Source organism: Cyphellophora attinorum (genome assembly GCF_001299255.1).
Source record: "Cyphellophora attinorum strain CBS 131958 chromosome Unknown Contig18, whole genome shotgun sequence".
NCBI classification, from domain to species: domain Eukaryota; kingdom Fungi; phylum Ascomycota; class Eurotiomycetes; order Chaetothyriales; family Cyphellophoraceae; genus Cyphellophora; species Cyphellophora attinorum.
In genome coordinates, this window is record NW_017253246.1 from 356,660 (window position 1) to 374,497 (window position 17,838).

Sequence of the window (17,838 nt, forward strand, 5' to 3'; positions counted from 1 at the left end):
CATACAATCGCTCGTCTTCTTCTTCTTCGTCATCATCATCACTCGACCCTTGACTCGGCAGACACCCGCTTGCTGCTCGACTTCTGCCGCTTCTCAGGAGCAGCAACAGCAGCGCCAGCATCACCATCCGCACCTGCCACCACAGCGGCCTCTTGCGCGGCTTCGACCTGCACCGCAGCCCTCACCTTACTCAGTAACTCTGCGCCCTTTGCATTTTCCCCGATCGCAACCTCACAAGCCTCATCAAACACCGCCTCATTCCCACTGTAGAACCCACACAGCATTAACTTCCCCAAACTTCCCGCCGCCGTGCTCTGCACCTCGCCATACTCGCTGCGTAAGCCTTTTACGAATGGTGCCAGATCCAGCGCTGCATCTTCGCTCGCACTACTGCGACCACGACTCAGCAATACATCACATAATATCTTCACACACATAACCTGCAAACCCTCGTTGCCTCTTGCGAGACAGTGCACAAATAATGGCGCGTTCTCTTCTGCCAATTTGGGTTCGAGCATGCAGCACAGACCCAAACACAGCACGCCGCGCTCGCGCACGGGGATCTCGTAGCTGCGGACAGCGGGGATGACGAGGTTGTTAAGGAGGGATTCTAGGTGGATGTTGGACTGGAGGTTGCCCGTGACGTTTTGCAGCATGGACTGCGCGATGTGGAGGCATTTCAGGTTGATGACTATCTCCTTTAGAGCTTTGGCTTCCTCTTCTTCCGTCGTGGGCTTGGGTTTGCCGGAGGAGGCTTTGCGTTGTTTGGGCACGTTTGCGGCGTTAGGATTGGTCCTTGTAGGTGTCGTGTCCGAGGCGGGCTCGGAGGAGACTTCTGAGCGGGCGCTGACGAAGGAGTCCTCTTCGTTGTCGGGCACTTCGGGCTCGGAGGGAGTGATGGTGTCGTGGACTTCGGCGATAGCTTCGAGGATGACGGCGGTGAACTCGCGCTCGCCGGCTGCGTCAGCGTTGCAGACCAAGCGGAGGGCTTCGACTGCGAGGCGGGTGGATTCTTCGGGCAGTTCGGCGACGGAGATGGCGTCACGGAGGAGGGAGAACATCTTTCGGCGGCCGATCTCGTCGGTGTAGTCGAGGTGGTGGGCGATGTGGAGTAGTTGTTCGACGATGAATTCTTGGTCGACTTGGTCATCGTCGGGTCGGGTGCCGTCGTTGATGGCACGGATTGTGTCGAGGAGGTTGTTCAGATTCTTTTGCAGGTAGAAGCCTATCCTCGTGACCTCTGGCATTTTGTCTTCGAGTTTTGCTTGGGTTGCTGGGTCTTGCTGGCAGCATTCGATGAAGGTACGCGCCATAAAGGCCGATTCCGCAGTCAAGTTATCCCAGAAGTCGTCTTCGAAATTAACGGCGTCGACATAGTCGGGTCTACTGGCCCAGAATTCCCTCATTGCGTCAAGCCCAACGCCATGTTCTGCTCCGGAATTCATGATGTCGATTCGTTCTAGCAGTTCAAGCAGCGCTGGTATGCTGGCTTCGGCTATGGGCTTCTCTGGCTGCTCTGATTGTTGTTCGCCATCAAGTTGTGTCTCATTGGCGTGATCTTTAGTATTGGCACAGTCCTCTATCCATCGTTCGCTGAATAGGCGCGCTGTGGCTTGTCTGACCTTCTCATCACGGTCTCGCAGACCCCATCGCAGTAGTTTTTCGCGCATTGAGAGGGACAGATGTCTGAAGTCGCCCAACTTTGGCAGCAGGCGCGAATACAATGCTCTTCTTGTCGGCGCATCTCGGTCGCGAGCGCGCTCGAGCAGGTAAGGCAAGGTTGTTGGCGTGATCGGCAGATTTAATAACAGCGCTCTTCGCACATCAGCATTCGAGTCGTTCTGTAGCACGTCCAGCAGCTTTTCTAGAAGGCCTGCCTCATAATCGGAATCCGAATCTGAGTCCTTCTCATCCGGATTATCGTCCATTTCACTTTCTACCAAGCGACCAAGCGCTGTGACCGCTTCCAGTCGAATCGCAGGCACCTTGTCGTGGAGTCTGCGTATGAGCTCATTTCGGATGGCGCCATAGAGCTCATCGTCGATGGCGCTGAGCACACCCAGGATCTGCGACACGATTTGGGTTGCGCGATATCGCGCGGTTTTGTCCTTGGCACTGAGGTACGGTAGCAATGCAAGCAAGATGGCGGACGTGGTGGGACTTGACGCGTCTGCGTCTTGCATGTACAGTGTCAAGAACTTGACAAGTCTGTTGCCTGCCGCCTCTGCTTTGGCGACTTCCAGCAGGCGGAATATGCATTGTTTGATATCCTCATCGAATTCGGGGATGCCTTCGAGGCGCTTGAGTCGCTTGATGAGGGATTTGTGACCGACGCTGGATCGTTGCACGTCGTCAAAGATCTGTCCGATTGACATGATGGCTGGCGTTGTAATCGCAGTTCGCTGTCGTCGTTGCGTGGGTGGACGTCATGCGACTGCGCCGGCGGTTTGTTGATGTACCTGAAATGGGCGTAAACATACGGCACACTACGTGACTCAGACGCGCATCCAGGCTAAACTGTTCTTGGTCGGAAGTGTGCCTTCCATACCATCCAGGGGCGTCGGCCAGGCGCAACCAACGTACATCAGATGATCGCTTCTCTTTTATCGACTGCTCATCAACTTCACACCAAGATGATCCTCGAACAATTCAAGGCGGGGGCCGTCACTACGCTGTCGCAACGAACAGCACTCTCGTAATAGAGATGGGCATGTGGACCCTGGCCTGAGCATACACTACCAGCTTATGCTGTGAGATGCGACTTCTGGTGTCAGAACTCAATGTTCGCCTCAAGCTTGTCCATCGGAGCACTGTTGAACGATCTTGAAGTCCGGACTTGAAAGTACGGATAAATCCTATCAATAAGAAGTTGTAAGTACAACCTGTTGGGAGCCCGCCCCTGCCCTTCACTTCACAGCCGTCCGAAAGCGAGGCAGAGAGAAGGCCATGAGAAAAGCAGTCACCTCGCCATGTTCCTTATGACCCGATCGACGACGCCGTTGCTCTCGCCCTGAACGCCATGCAATAATTCAGACTTCCACCCAACCCTACACGAACATTGTCAACCTTGAAAGCAGGCTTGCGACCTTTCAAGATCTGATCATCTGCCTGGTTGCATCTCTCTGCCGGCGATCAGCCGCGGTCCAGCACTCATTGTATACGAATCGTTTCTCGACCCGATCGGATGCCGCAGCTGGGCGAGAAGGGCAGCCTGAGTCAGTCTCGACGGAGATCTCGATGGTGGTGTAGGAGCCTGTGGCGCATTCACGATCCCACCACCTGGAATGAACATCGGATTCGGCCTCAGTTGAGCTCTTTTAAGCTGGTGCTCGCTTATCAGTCGACGAGCATACATCCATCTCATCAGAGCAAAGTCTGGACGCACGACCGCAAGCTGTTCTCCCTGTCGGTAATGCTCATAAGTCATGTGTGACAACATCTCATTCCATGCCTTTGCGCTATCGTCAGAGTCTGTTTGGACGAACTTCTCGTCGCATAAAAAGCATGATGCCGATGTCGGAAGTTTCGAGCCCCGAAAGTGTGAGAAGACGTGCTCTTTGAAAGAGACGACATCGTGGAAAGCGATCTCGCAATCGAGGATCTGGAATGGACATAACAACGTAGCGTCCGGGTGATATCGATCCGGACGTGTCAAAACTCCATCGATATCGCGGAGCAGAAATCCCTGTCCCATTATGCCACTGGCTTCGTCCGTTTCTGGGGCGCTGTCGGACGACGAGATCGTTGAGTTGCCCCGAGTCAAAGGAGGGACTCCGGCGGTAGATGCCATGGACGACTCATCTTCTGACCAGACGGAGGAAGTGGTTGATGAGTGCAAAGATACATGAGGAGAATACACGGCGAACATAATCCACTGGTGGACTGCAACGTGGATGCTGATACTGTAACAGCACCAGAACACAGCACCACAGGCGCACACCCTCCAACTACGCTTCAACAAGTCAGCATCGTTGGGCCGCAATCGAGGCAGTTCATGGACTTATCATACCACGACTCACGGGCAGACCTGTCACCAATCTCCAGTCGGAGACATCCACCAAAGGCGAATTTGACACACCCCGCACTCGCGATTTCTCAGCGTCTTGGCCAACAGATATTCCACAACGATCGGTGTGGTTATAATGACTTTGTCCGCATGCTTCACCGGCCGGACCAGACAACAACGAACAATCAATGCGCTTGCAAGTTCCATCAACTGCAGCCCAATTGTAAACGCAGGCGGACCTGCCGGCAGTCGCACAGCCAAAAGCGAAGCCTCAGTGGCACCAGACAATGGGACGATAATTGACGCGCAGAAGCGATTGCAGTCCGCCACTTCTACTGGATGCGGCTGGTCTATCCTGTGAAGTGTTGCCAACAAAGCGGTCAATTTTGGGACTGCAGAATTCTGCAATGGGCTTATTGGCCACAAAAGACTAGTTTGCATGAACTTCCTCGGCCACTGGCTCGAGAAAGCCACTTCGCCTGCACGATGGACAAACTGCAGTTCTATTCCCTATCTTCGACCCGAGGATGACTGCAGCTATAGCAGTCCGAGCTAACATTTGACAGCTGTCACCTACAACCACGATTCAATACTTACCCAGTCGTCAAGAAGTATCGCAGCACTGGCCAGGTGGCTTCGAATCACCTGGTGAGGCAAAATCTTGGGGAAACTGCGAACTCCGCCATCGTACGTTGACTACAAGCACTAGCTGATCTTGCTAGTCAGTCCTGGCTAGCCATGACGCCCTGCCTCCTGATCTCGATCGTGTGAGTTATCGAAGTCAGAGCACGGACCATTCCAACCGTTCACCACTTGAAGACAAGTGCACATGAGAAAGAACTGGAAAGGATGCCCAATCATGTCTGTCGTGACAAAGGTTGTGACAATCGCCGAGCTTAGAATGGGACTCGGAAAAAGGTCCGTATCCTCTGCAAATCCCCAGATTTCATGACCACATATCGTGGCCAAACGGTTTGGTCTCAGCATAATACTTCCAGAGGCGTCGCGATCGCCAAAGCCTCAGCCTCAGCATGAGAAGCACATGCTCACTCCCCTAGGTACTGCGCAACCAAACCATCGCCTGCTTTGTCCATCTGCTTCAGAACAGAGAGCAGTTCTTCCCACACCACGTCTCCAAGCTTTATGCTCTCGCCACTCTTGACATTCTTTACCCTCTCACCTGTCGCGATCTCGTCGACTTCCAGCTGCTCTCCCCTCCCTTCCAGCCCCAGTCCAAGACTACTGATGTAACAGTTCGCTCCAATTTCGGGCCGTCGCCTGATCCAGCCGACAAATCTCAACAGGAAAACGTAGAACAGACTGTCTCTTTCGGATCGCCTCAAAAGATCCGAAGCCGTCGGGCCTGGAGTTGCGGAACCAACTAGGATCATGGGATCTGGCGCCCCGCCGTCTCCCTGATCCTTCTCAACATCCCCGAGGAAAGCCAATCGACGCATGGCATGTTCCATCATGAGTTTGCTGCGCGAGTACTGTTCGGTAAACTTGGTCGCGAAATTGGATGGCTCCGACAACCAAGCTAGAGGTGTCGTTGTGCTGTACAAGTTGCGAAGCTCGCCGTTCATGTCCACTCTCCAGCAACTGCCTGAAGAGATGATAGTAAGATGCGGGCGCAATGCTGGATTGGTCTCTCCGGTGAGCCGACTACCCAAGAGGAGCGGTAACAACTGCACCGAGAGGAAGATCGGCGCTACAGCGTTGACATGAACGCTTTCTTCGTAGCCAGTGGATGGATTGAGTGAGTGAGTGTTTGCCAGAACAGCAGCGTTTAGAATGGCATGATCGAGGTAGCAGACGTGGGTCATGAGGTTGGTGACAAAATTCAGCATTGACTCGGCGTCATTCATCTCTAGGACCAATGCGATGATGGTGGGCCGGCGTGCAGGATGGAGGTTCGGGAGTGCGGTCTCGATATGTGCTTCGATTGCGTGCTTGGTGTCGGCGGCTTTTTGTTCTGTACGCGCTGTCACGATGAGGGCGCTCAACCCGCGTTCAGCGAGGCTCTTGGCAGCTGCCAATCCGACGCCGCCAGACGCGGCAGTGATAAGGATTGTTTGGCCATGGAAGCGTAGGTCTGTGGGTGCTGGGCGGCCGTCGAACCGGGGCAGTCTGTTGAGCGGCCAGAACATCTCTGCTTCATCACTTCTTCGTCGTTATATCTCTGAAAGTTTGTGCTGTTAGAAAGCCTTCAATTGGTTATGTAGGAGCTACAGAGTTATATCTGTGGTGTGTCAGTGGCACATTACCGCCGGAGAAGGACGAAGACTAGGGAAAGAATTCGGCTGACATTACGATCCTGCGGAATGGCTCATCCATTCGTATGGCTTCCTCGTAGCTGCCACCTCGCAAGACCGAATCAATCTGATTCAGGTCTAGGCTCTTCGGTGACGACAACCTGGCATGGTGGCCCTTGTACTTTTGCACATCCCATCTTAAAAACCCCTCCATACGGGACACCGCCTAGAAATAAGCTGAGCTTTTGGTATCATATCTGCCACGGCGGAAGTTCTCCTGAGGAGGACCTGCTGAGAAGACGAGCATTTATGGATGTGGTCCAGTGAGACTCCTCACGATGCTATAGAGCAGCAATGTGGTGAGGGCACCACCTAGTTCGAGTTATGTGACCATTGGCACTAGGTTGCTGGCCCATGACCTTGATCATCATGCAATACATTCCGGACCACGAAATTGCACCCTTCAAGCTGTGCACCGCAGAACCAGTTGCATTGCGCTGAATTCGAGCTGGCTGCCATCTCAGACAGAGTCATTCAACGCCAAGGGTTTCCATGAATGACTCGAAATGTGCATCTCTTCTCGTCCACCATCGACGCAGCTGTTAGAAGAGACACCACATACCCAGTGCTTGCTACAAAGGGGCGTCCGTGCAAACTTCTAGCACGTGAAGCTGTCAATGTGCCTCAGCTCCGTGGCAGTATTGTGCCCACAAATGCCGCCGAGGCCGCACGGGCTGTCCCTTCGTGCCTGCTAATCAAAATTCCATAGTTCTCGCAATTCGTGCTTGATTTTCCGTCACCAACGATGGCTACGTCCACGATCGCATGTCCCGGCCAAGTCCTCGCTCCGATATCAACCCATATTTCGGGCTCCGGTACACACGTCTACGAGACAAACATCATCGCCTCGCTCATCGGCACAACTGTCACTCAGCCCGCAGCTTCCAAGAACACCAAACCCACCATCTCCATCGTCCCTCAAACGACTCACTCACCCCTCCCAAACGTCTCCTCCACTGTCATAGCCCGCGTCATCCGCGTCCAAGCCCGCCAGCTGATTGCCTCGATCCTGCCCGTTCCACCAACTACATCCGCATCGACTCTCATGCCTTACCCAACCACAACCGACGACTCTGTCCAGTACCAAGCCATCCTCCGTCGCGAAGACGTTCGCGCCTTCGAGAAGGACAAGATCAACATGAACGAGTCCTATCGTGTGGGCGACATCATTCGAGCGGTGGTGATCAGTTTGGGTGACGAGAGAAACTACTATATCTCGACGGCTGGAGATGAGTTTGGCGTGGTCGTGGCACGGAGTAGCGAAGTAGGGAACGCGATGGTACCGGCGAGCTGGAGGGAGATGAGGGACGTTATTACGGGCAAGGGAGAGCCGAGAAAGGTGGCTAAGCCTTCGTGAGATCCAGCCGGTGTAATGGTGGTTCGTCATAATCGCCACAGCCTTACACACGACTGGAAGCCTCCTTTTCTCGGACAAATTCGGGGAATGAATCACTGCATGTGGGCCGTTCTCCTCGTCTGAAGCGATGCCCTCAGATCGACGGACCAGTTGACCATCAACGCGATGATTCGAGGTCTACACAATTACCCAACCTTGGGCATGATTCACAGCGGCGTCAAGGCTCTTACCCCCCCTCGATAAGCGGACTGCAAGGGCCATGATCATCTGCTCGCTGCTTGGACAGTCTCAGAACATGCGTTGAAAAGCATGCAGCAATCAGGGCCGCATGTCTCGCGCCGAATCTTCAGCTAGGCACGTCCGCCCATCCGGCAACCCCAAGTCGGTCCAGCAAGGTCGGCGAGAGCATTTCAAGTAAGGACATGCTCAAAGTGAGCACAGATCAGTCAAGTTGTCAATTTCCGGACTACCTACGTTCCCTCAACCCCTCGCTCCCTCACCTTCTGCCTCCAAGCACACACTCTCTCGCTCTTTTTCTTGTTCTCGCCCAAAGGCCCAAATCACACAAATCCACACCTCTCCAGTATCTATGGTCTGCCGACTTACACCATCAATGTCCAGCCATCTTGTCACGGGAGGAAGAATCAAACAACCAAAGACACAGTCACATGCCCCTCCTTCACTGGAGCGTTTTGGTGTGTTGGCTTCTTTTTCCTCTATTTTTCCAGGCTCAACTACTTGATTATGAAGTGGTATGTTGGGAAGATTATAGCTGGAGGATACATTTCTTCAGAATCTTCCGCTTCTATTCTGTATGATTTTTGTTCCCGTTCCCACATCGAGCCGCCTTGAATACGATCAGTTGGTCTTAATATTCTTCTGCTTCTCCGCATCCCTTCCCACACCCCTACTGCCCCGAACCAACAACCCCTTCCGTCTTCGCACCCCATCCACATACCGCTTCGCCACATTCTCCCTCTCGCCATGCACGCCCAAATCCTCGAGCTCTTCCTCAGACTTCGGCACCCACCCCGGATCAACGTCCACTCCCTCCGGCAAGCCGAAGCCTGTGAAGCGCAGCTGCGGCTGCGCGAGTCCCGACGTCCGCTTCCGGATTTCGTCGGAGAAGCCGAATGACTCGGCTACTGGGAGCGAGGCGTTGATGGTGAAGTATGGCGTTCCCTCAAGGAGCTCTTCTGACAAGATGGCGCCCCGCCGGCGCGTTAGGACGGAGTAGACTCGGCCGAGGACTTCGGGTGTGGCTTGGATTGTAAGGCTGTACATCGCCAGTAAAATGCGCGGTGACCATGCGAGAAAGGCGTTGCGTATAGACTCGCGGACAGTGGAGATGAGGCGACCGGTAAGGCGGGCCGAGCTGTCATCTGTAGAGTGCTCGGTGGTGGTGTCTTTGCTGTAGGTGATCGATTCGAGGAACACTGCGACGCCCTGCATTGGCTCACGACATAGTGGGCCTTGGCCGGTGGCGAGTTGAAATGCGTACAGGGTAGTCTCGCTGAGGTCGAGACCGGCGCCGGCTGCGCGGTCTTGTGAGTCGGTGTCGACGAGGAAGCGCTTGCAGGTTGGCTTCCCAGTGGCGTCGATGAATAAATTTGGGCCGACACGGCGAGGGCCGAAGGCGCAGACATGGGAAACGAGATTGGAGTCCTTCCACACAGGATCCGGGTCGTCCGCGGCGGCTTCGAGGATGACGGCTTGTAGCTGAGAGCGGAATTCATGGAGTGGAAGGATTGTGGTCTGTGAGTCGTGTTCAACCGCATCGCCAAGGTCGGCTGTCTGCTGATCTGACTTTTCTTCCGGTTCTGCATCTGTGCCGTCCGTGTCGACTTCATCGTCCTTGGACTTTGCTTGCTCTTCAGCCTGCTGTTCTGCATAGAAGCGACGGATGGACGCGCCATGCTTGATCAAGAAGTCTGTGACCTTAGTTGGGAGCGGACGGACGCGAAGTCGAATCTGGAGGCTGTTATCGCCGGAAGGCGTGACGATCGTGGTGCCCCGAGGTAGGTCTTTCTTGACAGGTTCCATATACTCTTCTTCTGGTGCTCGAACGATTGTCTCACGGTATGGGACGATTGGCTCGCCAGGCTGTATTTCACATTTTGCAAAACGCTCACGAAGATCTTTCAGACAGCGTTCGAGATGCAATTCGCCTGCTGTCAAGATGACATGCTCACCGCTAGGCATCTGCTCATACACTGCCGACGGATCCGATTGTTCAAGCAGCTTCAGGCCTCTGATCATCTTGTTCAGATCAAGTGGATTGACCGGCTCGAGTGCCACACGAACGATGGGTTGGGGGATGTTCGATAGGCCTGACAGGTTGATGCCTCCTTCCACCTGCGAGCAGAGCGTGCCTGTCTTGAGAATTGTGCCTTCGAGACCTTCGATGCCAAACACTACGCCAGCTGGCACTGTCTCGAGTGGCTCAAGACTTCTTCCCATCAGGAGATACAGCGCTGTTATAGGTACCTTCTTCGGTGCCGGACTGGCATGCGGAAAGGCAGGACTGAACTTCGGAGGCAGCACCCAGATCTCATGTCCGACTGAAAGGCTTCCTGAGTAAAGCCTGGCAAAACCAATCAAGTGCTCCGGGTCCTCCGGCTTCTCGGGTTCGTTGTCCTCAGGCGTTTCAGATCCGATAGCTGCACTACTCATGCCATTGGTGATGCCTTGAACGCCGTCTGCTTCAGCTTGAGCCTTTGCGATCTCCGCACGTTTCTTCCGGGCAAGCTCTCTGGCTTCGTCTGGAGTAAGTGTCGACCCGAGCTTCCTTCGTTTACTCGGGAGTTCGCTCTCAGGTATGGCTACCATTTTGCTCACATATGCGACGACCGGAGCCCCAATGTCGGTATTGAACTGTATCATTGATCGCTTGATTGACGAATCAATCTTCTCATTGCCCACAAGGCTCTCGATCATGTCTGGCAGCCGGGACGCTTGAGCAGTCGGTGGACTTGGTAGATATTCGATGACAGAGACCAAAAGTGCTGTCGATAAAGGAAGCCACGCTGCGAAGACTGCTTGCAACACTGCCTTCGAATCTCGCGATCGAGCGATGTGAGGTGGTAGCGTGATTGCCAGGCTCTTTGTAATCTTCTCCAGCAAGCTCGGATCACCTTTGCTGTCGATTCCAACAGTTGCCTCGTACAATTTCCAGATGGGCTCCAGGACGAGTTGAACAAAGATCGGCTTGAGGTTTCGCCCCTTCAAGTGCTTCGTCCCAAGAACTTTCTTCGTCTTAGGATCTAGGAAAAACTCTCCCCATAAGACTTTTTCAAGGATCGTTCTTTTGATGGACAGCTTCTTCTCATAGATACTTGCAAATTGCCGCACAGTAAAAGCCCAACCATCTATAGCGCTCGCGAAGATGACGTTGTTCTTCTCTGGTGCGAAGTAGAGATCTTCATCATCTCGCTCCTCGAAGCTAGCCTCTGTCTCGATATCAAGCCCTCCTTCCAATGCTTGCTCGGCTCGCGTCTTTCTTTGGTCTGCCCTGTTCCGCCATTGCAAGTCCTCCTCCATTCGCTCGCCTTGGAAGAAGCCGCCAATGACAGCATTGACTCCTTCTAGAATGCGTTCAAGATGGCTGTAGGCTTCTCCGGGGCTCATCTTCAGTTCTGTGACCAGCCGGTCAATCTTGTTGATCACTAGCAATGGCTTCAGCTTTTCGAGCCAGACCTGCCGCAAGACAGTCACCGTCTGACTGCAGACACCCTCCACGGCATCCACCAAGACTACTGCTGCATCGCACAATCGGCTTGCTGTGCTGACCTCGCTCGAGAAGTCGATATGACCAGGAGAGTCGATGAGATTGATCAGGTATTCTTCCGCATTCGGCTCTGCATCTGGAGACTGCCTTCTGAGCATGCTGAAGTATAGTGAGATGGCCGAAGACTCCATCGTGATGCCTCGGGTCTGTTCGTCCGGCCTCGAGTCCAAGTAGCGAACTCTGCCCGCCATCTTTGGCGAGATGATGCCATTAGTGGCAATGAGTGAGTCCGAGAGAGATGTCTTGCCATGATCTACGTGCGCCAATATACATATGTTGCGTATATGCGACGGGTTGGACTGCAGCGCGATCAATCTTGAAGGGGGTATTGAAGGCATCTTTTGGCCTACGAGCGGCAAGTCCAGAAAGTGTTTAAAGTACTTGTGCTGCAGTAGCAGCGGTCGAGCGCGCAGTGGCAAGCGCAACTTAAAAGCGGACTTGCAGAGGCTGGGCCGGGCAGTGTCGAGCCCAGTGACATTCGTGAGTGCAACCTCGAACGACTATATAATTCGTGACTACTTCACCAAAGCAAAATATATTCTTTTGGAGTCACCCCACGTCATTCGTCCGGGGGTTGCCTCTTTTTCTGCCTTATTTTTCTACCAATGCCTGAAAGCGGCTGGGATCTGTTAATTCTAGATGGCACTTGACACGACCTGTGAACTTCACCGGGGAGACCTCTTCATGATCATCAAGCACTTAGCAACGATATACAATCATCGCTGAATCTTTGTCATTGGACGGCCATTCCGTGAAGCCATCAAAGCTTTGAGCTGCAACAATCCTTTAAGTCGACTACTTCTGTTTCTGCTTGCCCTTCAGCACTTTCCTCCGCTGCTTCATCATATGCGTGTACAAGATGTAGCTGCCGGGTACATAGACAACAAGCACACCTATAAACACCCACTCAAGTCCTGGGTAACTCTTCCTTGCTGGCTCGATCGCGTTGTAGATCAGCCAGCATTCACTGCTAATGCCGATCGGATACAAGACGAAGAATGTGTTGTACCTCAGCCAAGTCAGCCAGCTTGGAATCCTCGCGCTAACGCCTTCCTTCCACACAAAGAAGCCATATCGAATGATCTCCGTGATGCCCCACGCAAGGACGCAGCCAGCCATGGCGTACGGAGTGCCTTTCGCCCCGGCAGCGTCCCTACCCCATATGTCCTTGGTGATTATGACAGACGGGAAAAGGTCCATGATGCCCCAGACCACGAGAATGCGCGAAGCAACTTGCATGACTGTAGTGAACACACTCGCTCGCACCAGGCCAAGCACTGCATGCACGACTTCGAGGAGAGCAATTGTTTGTGTCCATTTTAGCAGAGGAAATAGTGCTGGGTAAAGGCCGTGTAGTTTGTCATGCGAGACAAGGACGGGAATGAGTGACAGTGCTCGGAGTGTGACCGTTGTCCAGAGCGCGAAAGCCACGCCATTGTAGAGTAAGAGGTATCGTTGGGTAAGAGGTGATGTGGATTGTGAGTACGCCGCAGCAGGCGACTTCGCCGCAGACTTCGGAGGCATTGTTGCTGCTCGAATCTCACGAGGTCAGGTCTGCTTGAATGGCAGAAGCCCGATGGTGCGACAGCTGAATCGTGTACAGTGTCTCACCACGAACGCATCGAGAAAAGTGCGTGCCTCAACAGAGTGGAGTTGCGAAGCAGGAGCCCTCCGCTCGCCGTAGCCACGGCGCGCGCGGATTCTAGACCATTTGGCTTGTCTTCCTTCGTTTACCTCTCGTTGCTCTCGGCGAGCACAGGACGAAGACGGTCATCGCTTTCACGATACAACCTCGTCGTGACTGTTGCAGACTTCTATCCAGCTCGGTGACTTAATTAGAATTGGCTGCTAAGGAAGAAGGACTCTGGACGTGAAGAACCTCGTGCTCAAGACCACCTCGCGGAAGCTGCAACCGCAGAATAGCGCCTGCGCCGACCAAGAGGATGTAACGCCGGAGTCAGAAATATGCCCACTTACGATGTCCTCAGCTTGAAGCATTCGGCTCAGGAGAGTCCGGGGTACTTCTAGCCATCCTGCAACGATCTAGGCGACAGATAAGCGACTCCGCGAAAAGCGAGACATGCCAAGTCCTTTGTAAGTATCAGATTCAGACGTTCACGTACACCCCATGAGCTCTTCACCATGAGCGCATATGGCGAAGCCGCACTTGTTCGAATGCAAATCAGTGTTTGATGGCATCTCTGGTCAAACAAGACGTGCTCGGGGAAGGAGTCTCCTACGCAGGAGGCTTTCTCTCCCTGAGCCGAGCAGAAAGGATGTGCAGCTATAATATGCTCGACGTTGACAGCGTGCTTGACACTCGCTACTACCAATCGCCTTGCCTGTGTCTTTCTTTACTTCGATTTCCGCCCTTCGCTTCTTCTGTCGTTCCTGGTGAACTGACTTTAGCATTTCCTACCATATAATGAGATACTCGAACCTCATCACGGCCTTGGCCCTGACCGGCGCAGCTCTCGCTGCGCCTGGAAATGCTGGCTATGGGTGGAGACTGGCTGCCCGCAATGAAGTAGCAGAGGCTCCACAAGCCTCAGCAGCGGCTGCGACGGCGGCCGCGGCTCAGCCTGAGCAGGCAAGTGCCGAGACAGCGACTGCTGCCGCCGAGCAGACGCAAGCTGCTACTGTGGTCGAGACAGTGGCTGCTCAGGAAGCAAGCGCTACCCTCGAGGTTGCTACTGCCATCGCCACCGCGCAAGCAGCGACTGCAGCGGTACAGGTCCAGCAAACAGCCGCAGCAGCAGCAGCTACAGCCCAAGCTCAGGGCGCAACACAACAGCAACTCGCCGCTCAGATCAACAGTGATCCCATCGTGGTCCAGACCTTCCAGCAGGCGCAGGAGAGTGTCATTAGGGCACAACAGCAAGCTCAGGATGATGTCATTTCCTGCCAGCAGCAAGCCGCCCGACAAGTTCGTCTTACTCAACAACAGGCCGCGTCTGATGTCAGAGTCGCACAGCAACAGGCTCAGCTACGTCTGCTACAGCAGGCTCAGATCCAACAAGGTCAACAGGCAAATGTTGCGGCTCAGCAGCAACAATTGGCCCAGGCACAAGCGCAACAGCAGCAAGCCGCGCAGCAAATGGCTCAAGCAATGCAAGAGGCTGCTCAGGCCGCTCAACAGCAGGCTGATGCGGTCGCGAAACAGGCAAAGCAAGCTCAACAGGCATATCAGCAAGCACAGCAGCAACAAGCGGAAGCCACTGCAACACAAACCACGGTGGCCGTGGCTGTCGAAGCCCAAGCAACCGCAGCACAAACCGTTGAGGCTGTGGCTGCTGAAGCCCAAGTTACTGAAGCTACTGCAGCTCCCGCGAAGCGCCAACTTGACCGAATCTTGGGTGGACTTGGCGGCGGACAAGGACAAGGAGCTGCTGCTGGCCAGCTTGGCGGACTGCTCGGCGGCGCCGCTGGAGTTCGACAGGGAGGCGCTGCTGGAGGTCTTGGAGGGCTTCTCGGAGGTACAGCGGGGGGTCAGGGAGCGGCCGCAGGAGGGCTTGATCAGCTTCTCGGTGGTGCTGCTGGTGGAGGTCCAGCTGGACGACAAGGAGGGGCTGCTGGAGCAAGTCGAGCTGGACGACAGGGCGGCGCTGGCGGACTCGGAGGACTTCTCGGAGGCGCCGCCGGCGGCCAAGGAGGCGCTGGAGGCGCTGCTGGAGGACTTGGAGGGCTTCTTGGCGGTGCAGGCGGTGCGGCTGGTGGAGCGGGCGGTCCCGACCAGATCCTTGGTGGTTTGGGTGGTGGGGCAGGTGGAGCAGGCGGTCTCGACCAAATTCTCGGAGCTGCTGGTGGCGCTGGCGGTGGTCAGGGTGCGGCTGGAGGTCTTGCTGGTCTGGCCGGAGGAGATACTGCCGCCGGTGAACAGGCGCAGAACGAGGCCGAGGCCGCGACTGCCACTCGAGCTACTGCGAGCGAAACCGCTGCAGCTGAATCGGAGACAGCTACTGCCGCTGCTATCGAAGTTACTGCAGCCAACCTGACAGCCACGGCCGCAAACGTCACAACAGAAGCCTCTGCAGGCAATGTCACAGCTGAAGCTGCCCTGAACAGCACTGAGACTGTTGCAGCAGGAAATGGCACTGCATTGGCGGCAGCCGAGCAGATCGCGACTACTACTGCGGATGCTCCCGCGACGGCTACATTGACTGATCTTGCTGCTGCGGCCGGTGTTGTCGAGGCTACTGCGACAGAGGCGGCAACAGCTTCGGCGGCGGCTGTCGAAAACGCAAGAGGGAACAATACGGCTACTGCAACGGCAGAAGCTGGAGATGAGGAGGAAGACGACGACTAGATCAAGGCGGTGACCAATCTCAGACACATAGCTACATTGACATGCCGATAGGTCTAACCCAGCTGATGAAGACATGGCAATCTTGCGACGGAAGCTGTGTCGCAGGGTGATGGGGTTCACGTTATACACATCATTCGTAGTGATCGATGTGTAGGTTGTTCGTAGACGTGACAATCCTCGCATGACTGTTTGTAGCCTCTACATCATTGGTCATTATGCTGGGGATCAAACGCCTAAATATCGTCCTTCGTGCTCGACGTCGCCGTTGTCTACTGAGACATCTTCCACCTCGCTATGGCTCTCACCCACACCACTATCTTCCACATCACTGAGGTCCGCATCGCCGCCTTCGTCAGCGCTGTCTTCCACGCCGCTGTCATCCTTACTACCGTCATTCTCATCACTGGCTTCCTCGTCACCAGCGTCCTTCTCACTGAACTCCACATCCACATGGTCTTCGTGGAAGTCTTCTAAGCTCTTCTCGTCGATTGCATACCAGCGGGCAGCGCCATCGCTATATAGCTCGCACATAGACGTGTGACAATTGCAGCCATCTGCTGATCCGACCAGTGAAGCGAGCGCTAGACTTTGCCAATCTACGTGGAGTCGACAGGGATAGCAGGGATCGATGTTTTGCTTTATGTGAGCGATGCATTGCCTTGCATCTCGAACAATCTCAAGGGCCGTCGCATCATGTTCTGGCTCCGAGGAAATGGCGTCCAAGAGGTTTTTGAGTTCCTCGTCAGTGACCGTTCCCCGATAGTAGGAGTCAAGTTTCAGTAGCGGTAACGCGAAGTCTTCGAACACGGGCCTGCGGAGGACTGTTCCTCCTTCTCTCCTCCTGGAGTGCCCAAGAAGGTGTTTCCGAAGCAGCAAGTAAAGAGTCCTATGAAAGCGGTGGCGAATACATGCCTGAAGCATCCCGAGATCGACGGGAACGGGAAGGCCGCAAATTCCATTCAGAATCAGTAAGCCAGCGAGTTGACACGAAGACCATGTAGTGTCTGCAATAGTCGAGGGACATCCGTTGAATGCATCTGCACTAGCCGTGATCAGGGGTCCGAGTTGGTCAGCCAGCAGACTCCCGTCGCATGTGGGCAATTGCTTCAACGTAGATATGATTCCATCCTTTACTATCCTGTCGGGCTCGGTGCTGATGGTCCCTTTTGACGGAAGACACGCGCTTCCCAAAAATACGTGCAAGAGCATTGTTGCGTTGGGCTCACCATTTTGGCGGACAAGGCAATCCGGAATGTAGCGAACCGAAAGTGTTGGAAAGACATCGGTACGCTTGTAACTCTGAAGCACAACACAGCTGTCGTGGATTGCAATTTGGACCAAGCATCCTGCATGGCCGTAATAAGTGTCGCCACCAGGATACACTCTGCCATTCGTTGAGGCATGCAAGGTAGGACCTCCGTTAAAGGCGCCAGCAACATGGTCCGCTAAAACGTTGAAGCCTTGCTCAGTCATCTCGATATGTTGGCTGGCAAGGACATGCGAGTCCACCACATTCGCCCAGCTAATTGCATGCATCTTATGCAGATGTGCGACTGAGAGCCACCAGCTGCTTCCAACACGTTGCTGTAGCTCAAAACGTTCGTCATCCAGGAAGTCCTCAAAGCTTCTTCTAAGGAGTCGCTGTATCGCAAAGCGTTTGTCCTCCAACCAGTCGTCGAACTTTAGCCAACCTAGCCATCGCCGGTGTTGTTCAACAATGTCGGTCGATCTGGAGCCGTATGCTACAAATACTAAAGCTTTAGTATACGCCTGGAAAGTTGGGCAACGCCCTGTATGTTGCGCGGCATGTGTGGATCAGCGCAGGTTCCTGCGATAACGTGAAAATCTGTTGGAGGATCTCGTTTGGTAGATCTGCCAGTGTCTTCGTTGCCTGAGTTGGAGGCTTTGTTCGCGGCAGCTTCGATGGGCGAAACCCCTCAGCCTCGATTGGCCTTTTGCGTGACCCCGTGCTGGCCATAGGGGTAGAGGCAGAGAATCTTTCTCATGGCCTTCGGATTGAGAATGCTGAGGAAAGAACCTGAATCATGTCTATCAGAATGAGGCAACGAG

General features: G+C 54.4%; 7 protein-coding genes across 7 annotated transcripts; 2 read left to right on the top strand and 5 right to left on the bottom strand.

Moving 5' to 3' along the window:
• Nucleotides 1-38: 38 nt before the first annotated feature.
• Nucleotides 39-2,375, bottom strand: AB675_4227 (Condensin complex subunit 3; the record flags this gene model as incomplete). The annotated part of the gene is made up of 1 exon (XM_018144351.1): nt 39-2,375. One exon carries the CDS (start codon nt 2,373-2,375, stop codon nt 39-41), a length of 2,337 nt encoding a protein of 778 aa, XP_017998443.1.
• Nucleotides 2,376-5,052: 2,677 nt separating this feature from the next.
• AB675_4228 (uncharacterized protein) lies at nt 5,053-6,153 on the bottom strand (the record flags this gene model as incomplete). Its single annotated transcript, XM_018144352.1, has 1 exon — nt 5,053-6,153. The coding sequence occupies one exon, from the start codon at nt 6,151-6,153 to the stop codon at nt 5,053-5,055; it is 1,101 nt and encodes a 366-aa protein (XP_017998444.1).
• Nucleotides 6,154-7,063: 910 nt separating this feature from the next.
• AB675_4229 (Exosome complex component CSL4) lies at nt 7,064-7,675 on the top strand (the record flags this gene model as incomplete). Its single annotated transcript, XM_018144353.1, has 1 exon — nt 7,064-7,675. One exon carries the CDS (start codon nt 7,064-7,066, stop codon nt 7,673-7,675), a length of 612 nt encoding a protein of 203 aa, XP_017998638.1.
• An 858-nt stretch (nt 7,676-8,533) lies between these two features.
• Nucleotides 8,534-11,800, bottom strand: AB675_4230 (Ribosome assembly protein 1; the record flags this gene model as incomplete). The annotated part of the gene is made up of 1 exon (XM_018144355.1): nt 8,534-11,800. The coding sequence occupies one exon, from the start codon at nt 11,798-11,800 to the stop codon at nt 8,534-8,536; it is 3,267 nt and encodes a 1,088-aa protein (XP_017998594.1).
• A 457-nt stretch (nt 11,801-12,257) lies between these two features.
• On the bottom strand, nt 12,258-12,986 carry AB675_4231 (putative very-long-chain (3R)-3-hydroxyacyl-CoA dehydratase; the record flags this gene model as incomplete). The annotated part of the gene is made up of 1 exon (XM_018144356.1): nt 12,258-12,986. One exon carries the CDS (start codon nt 12,984-12,986, stop codon nt 12,258-12,260), a length of 729 nt encoding a protein of 242 aa, XP_017998622.1.
• A 901-nt stretch (nt 12,987-13,887) lies between these two features.
• Nucleotides 13,888-15,768, top strand: AB675_4232 (uncharacterized protein; the record flags this gene model as incomplete). The annotated part of the gene is made up of 1 exon (XM_018144357.1): nt 13,888-15,768. The coding sequence occupies one exon, from the start codon at nt 13,888-13,890 to the stop codon at nt 15,766-15,768; it is 1,881 nt and encodes a 626-aa protein (XP_017998535.1).
• A 225-nt stretch (nt 15,769-15,993) lies between these two features.
• On the bottom strand, nt 15,994-16,299 carry AB675_4233 (uncharacterized protein; the record flags this gene model as incomplete). Its single annotated transcript, XM_018144358.1, has 1 exon — nt 15,994-16,299. The coding sequence occupies one exon, from the start codon at nt 16,297-16,299 to the stop codon at nt 15,994-15,996; it is 306 nt and encodes a 101-aa protein (XP_017998562.1).
• Between the last annotated feature and the right edge of the window lie 1,539 nt (nt 16,300-17,838).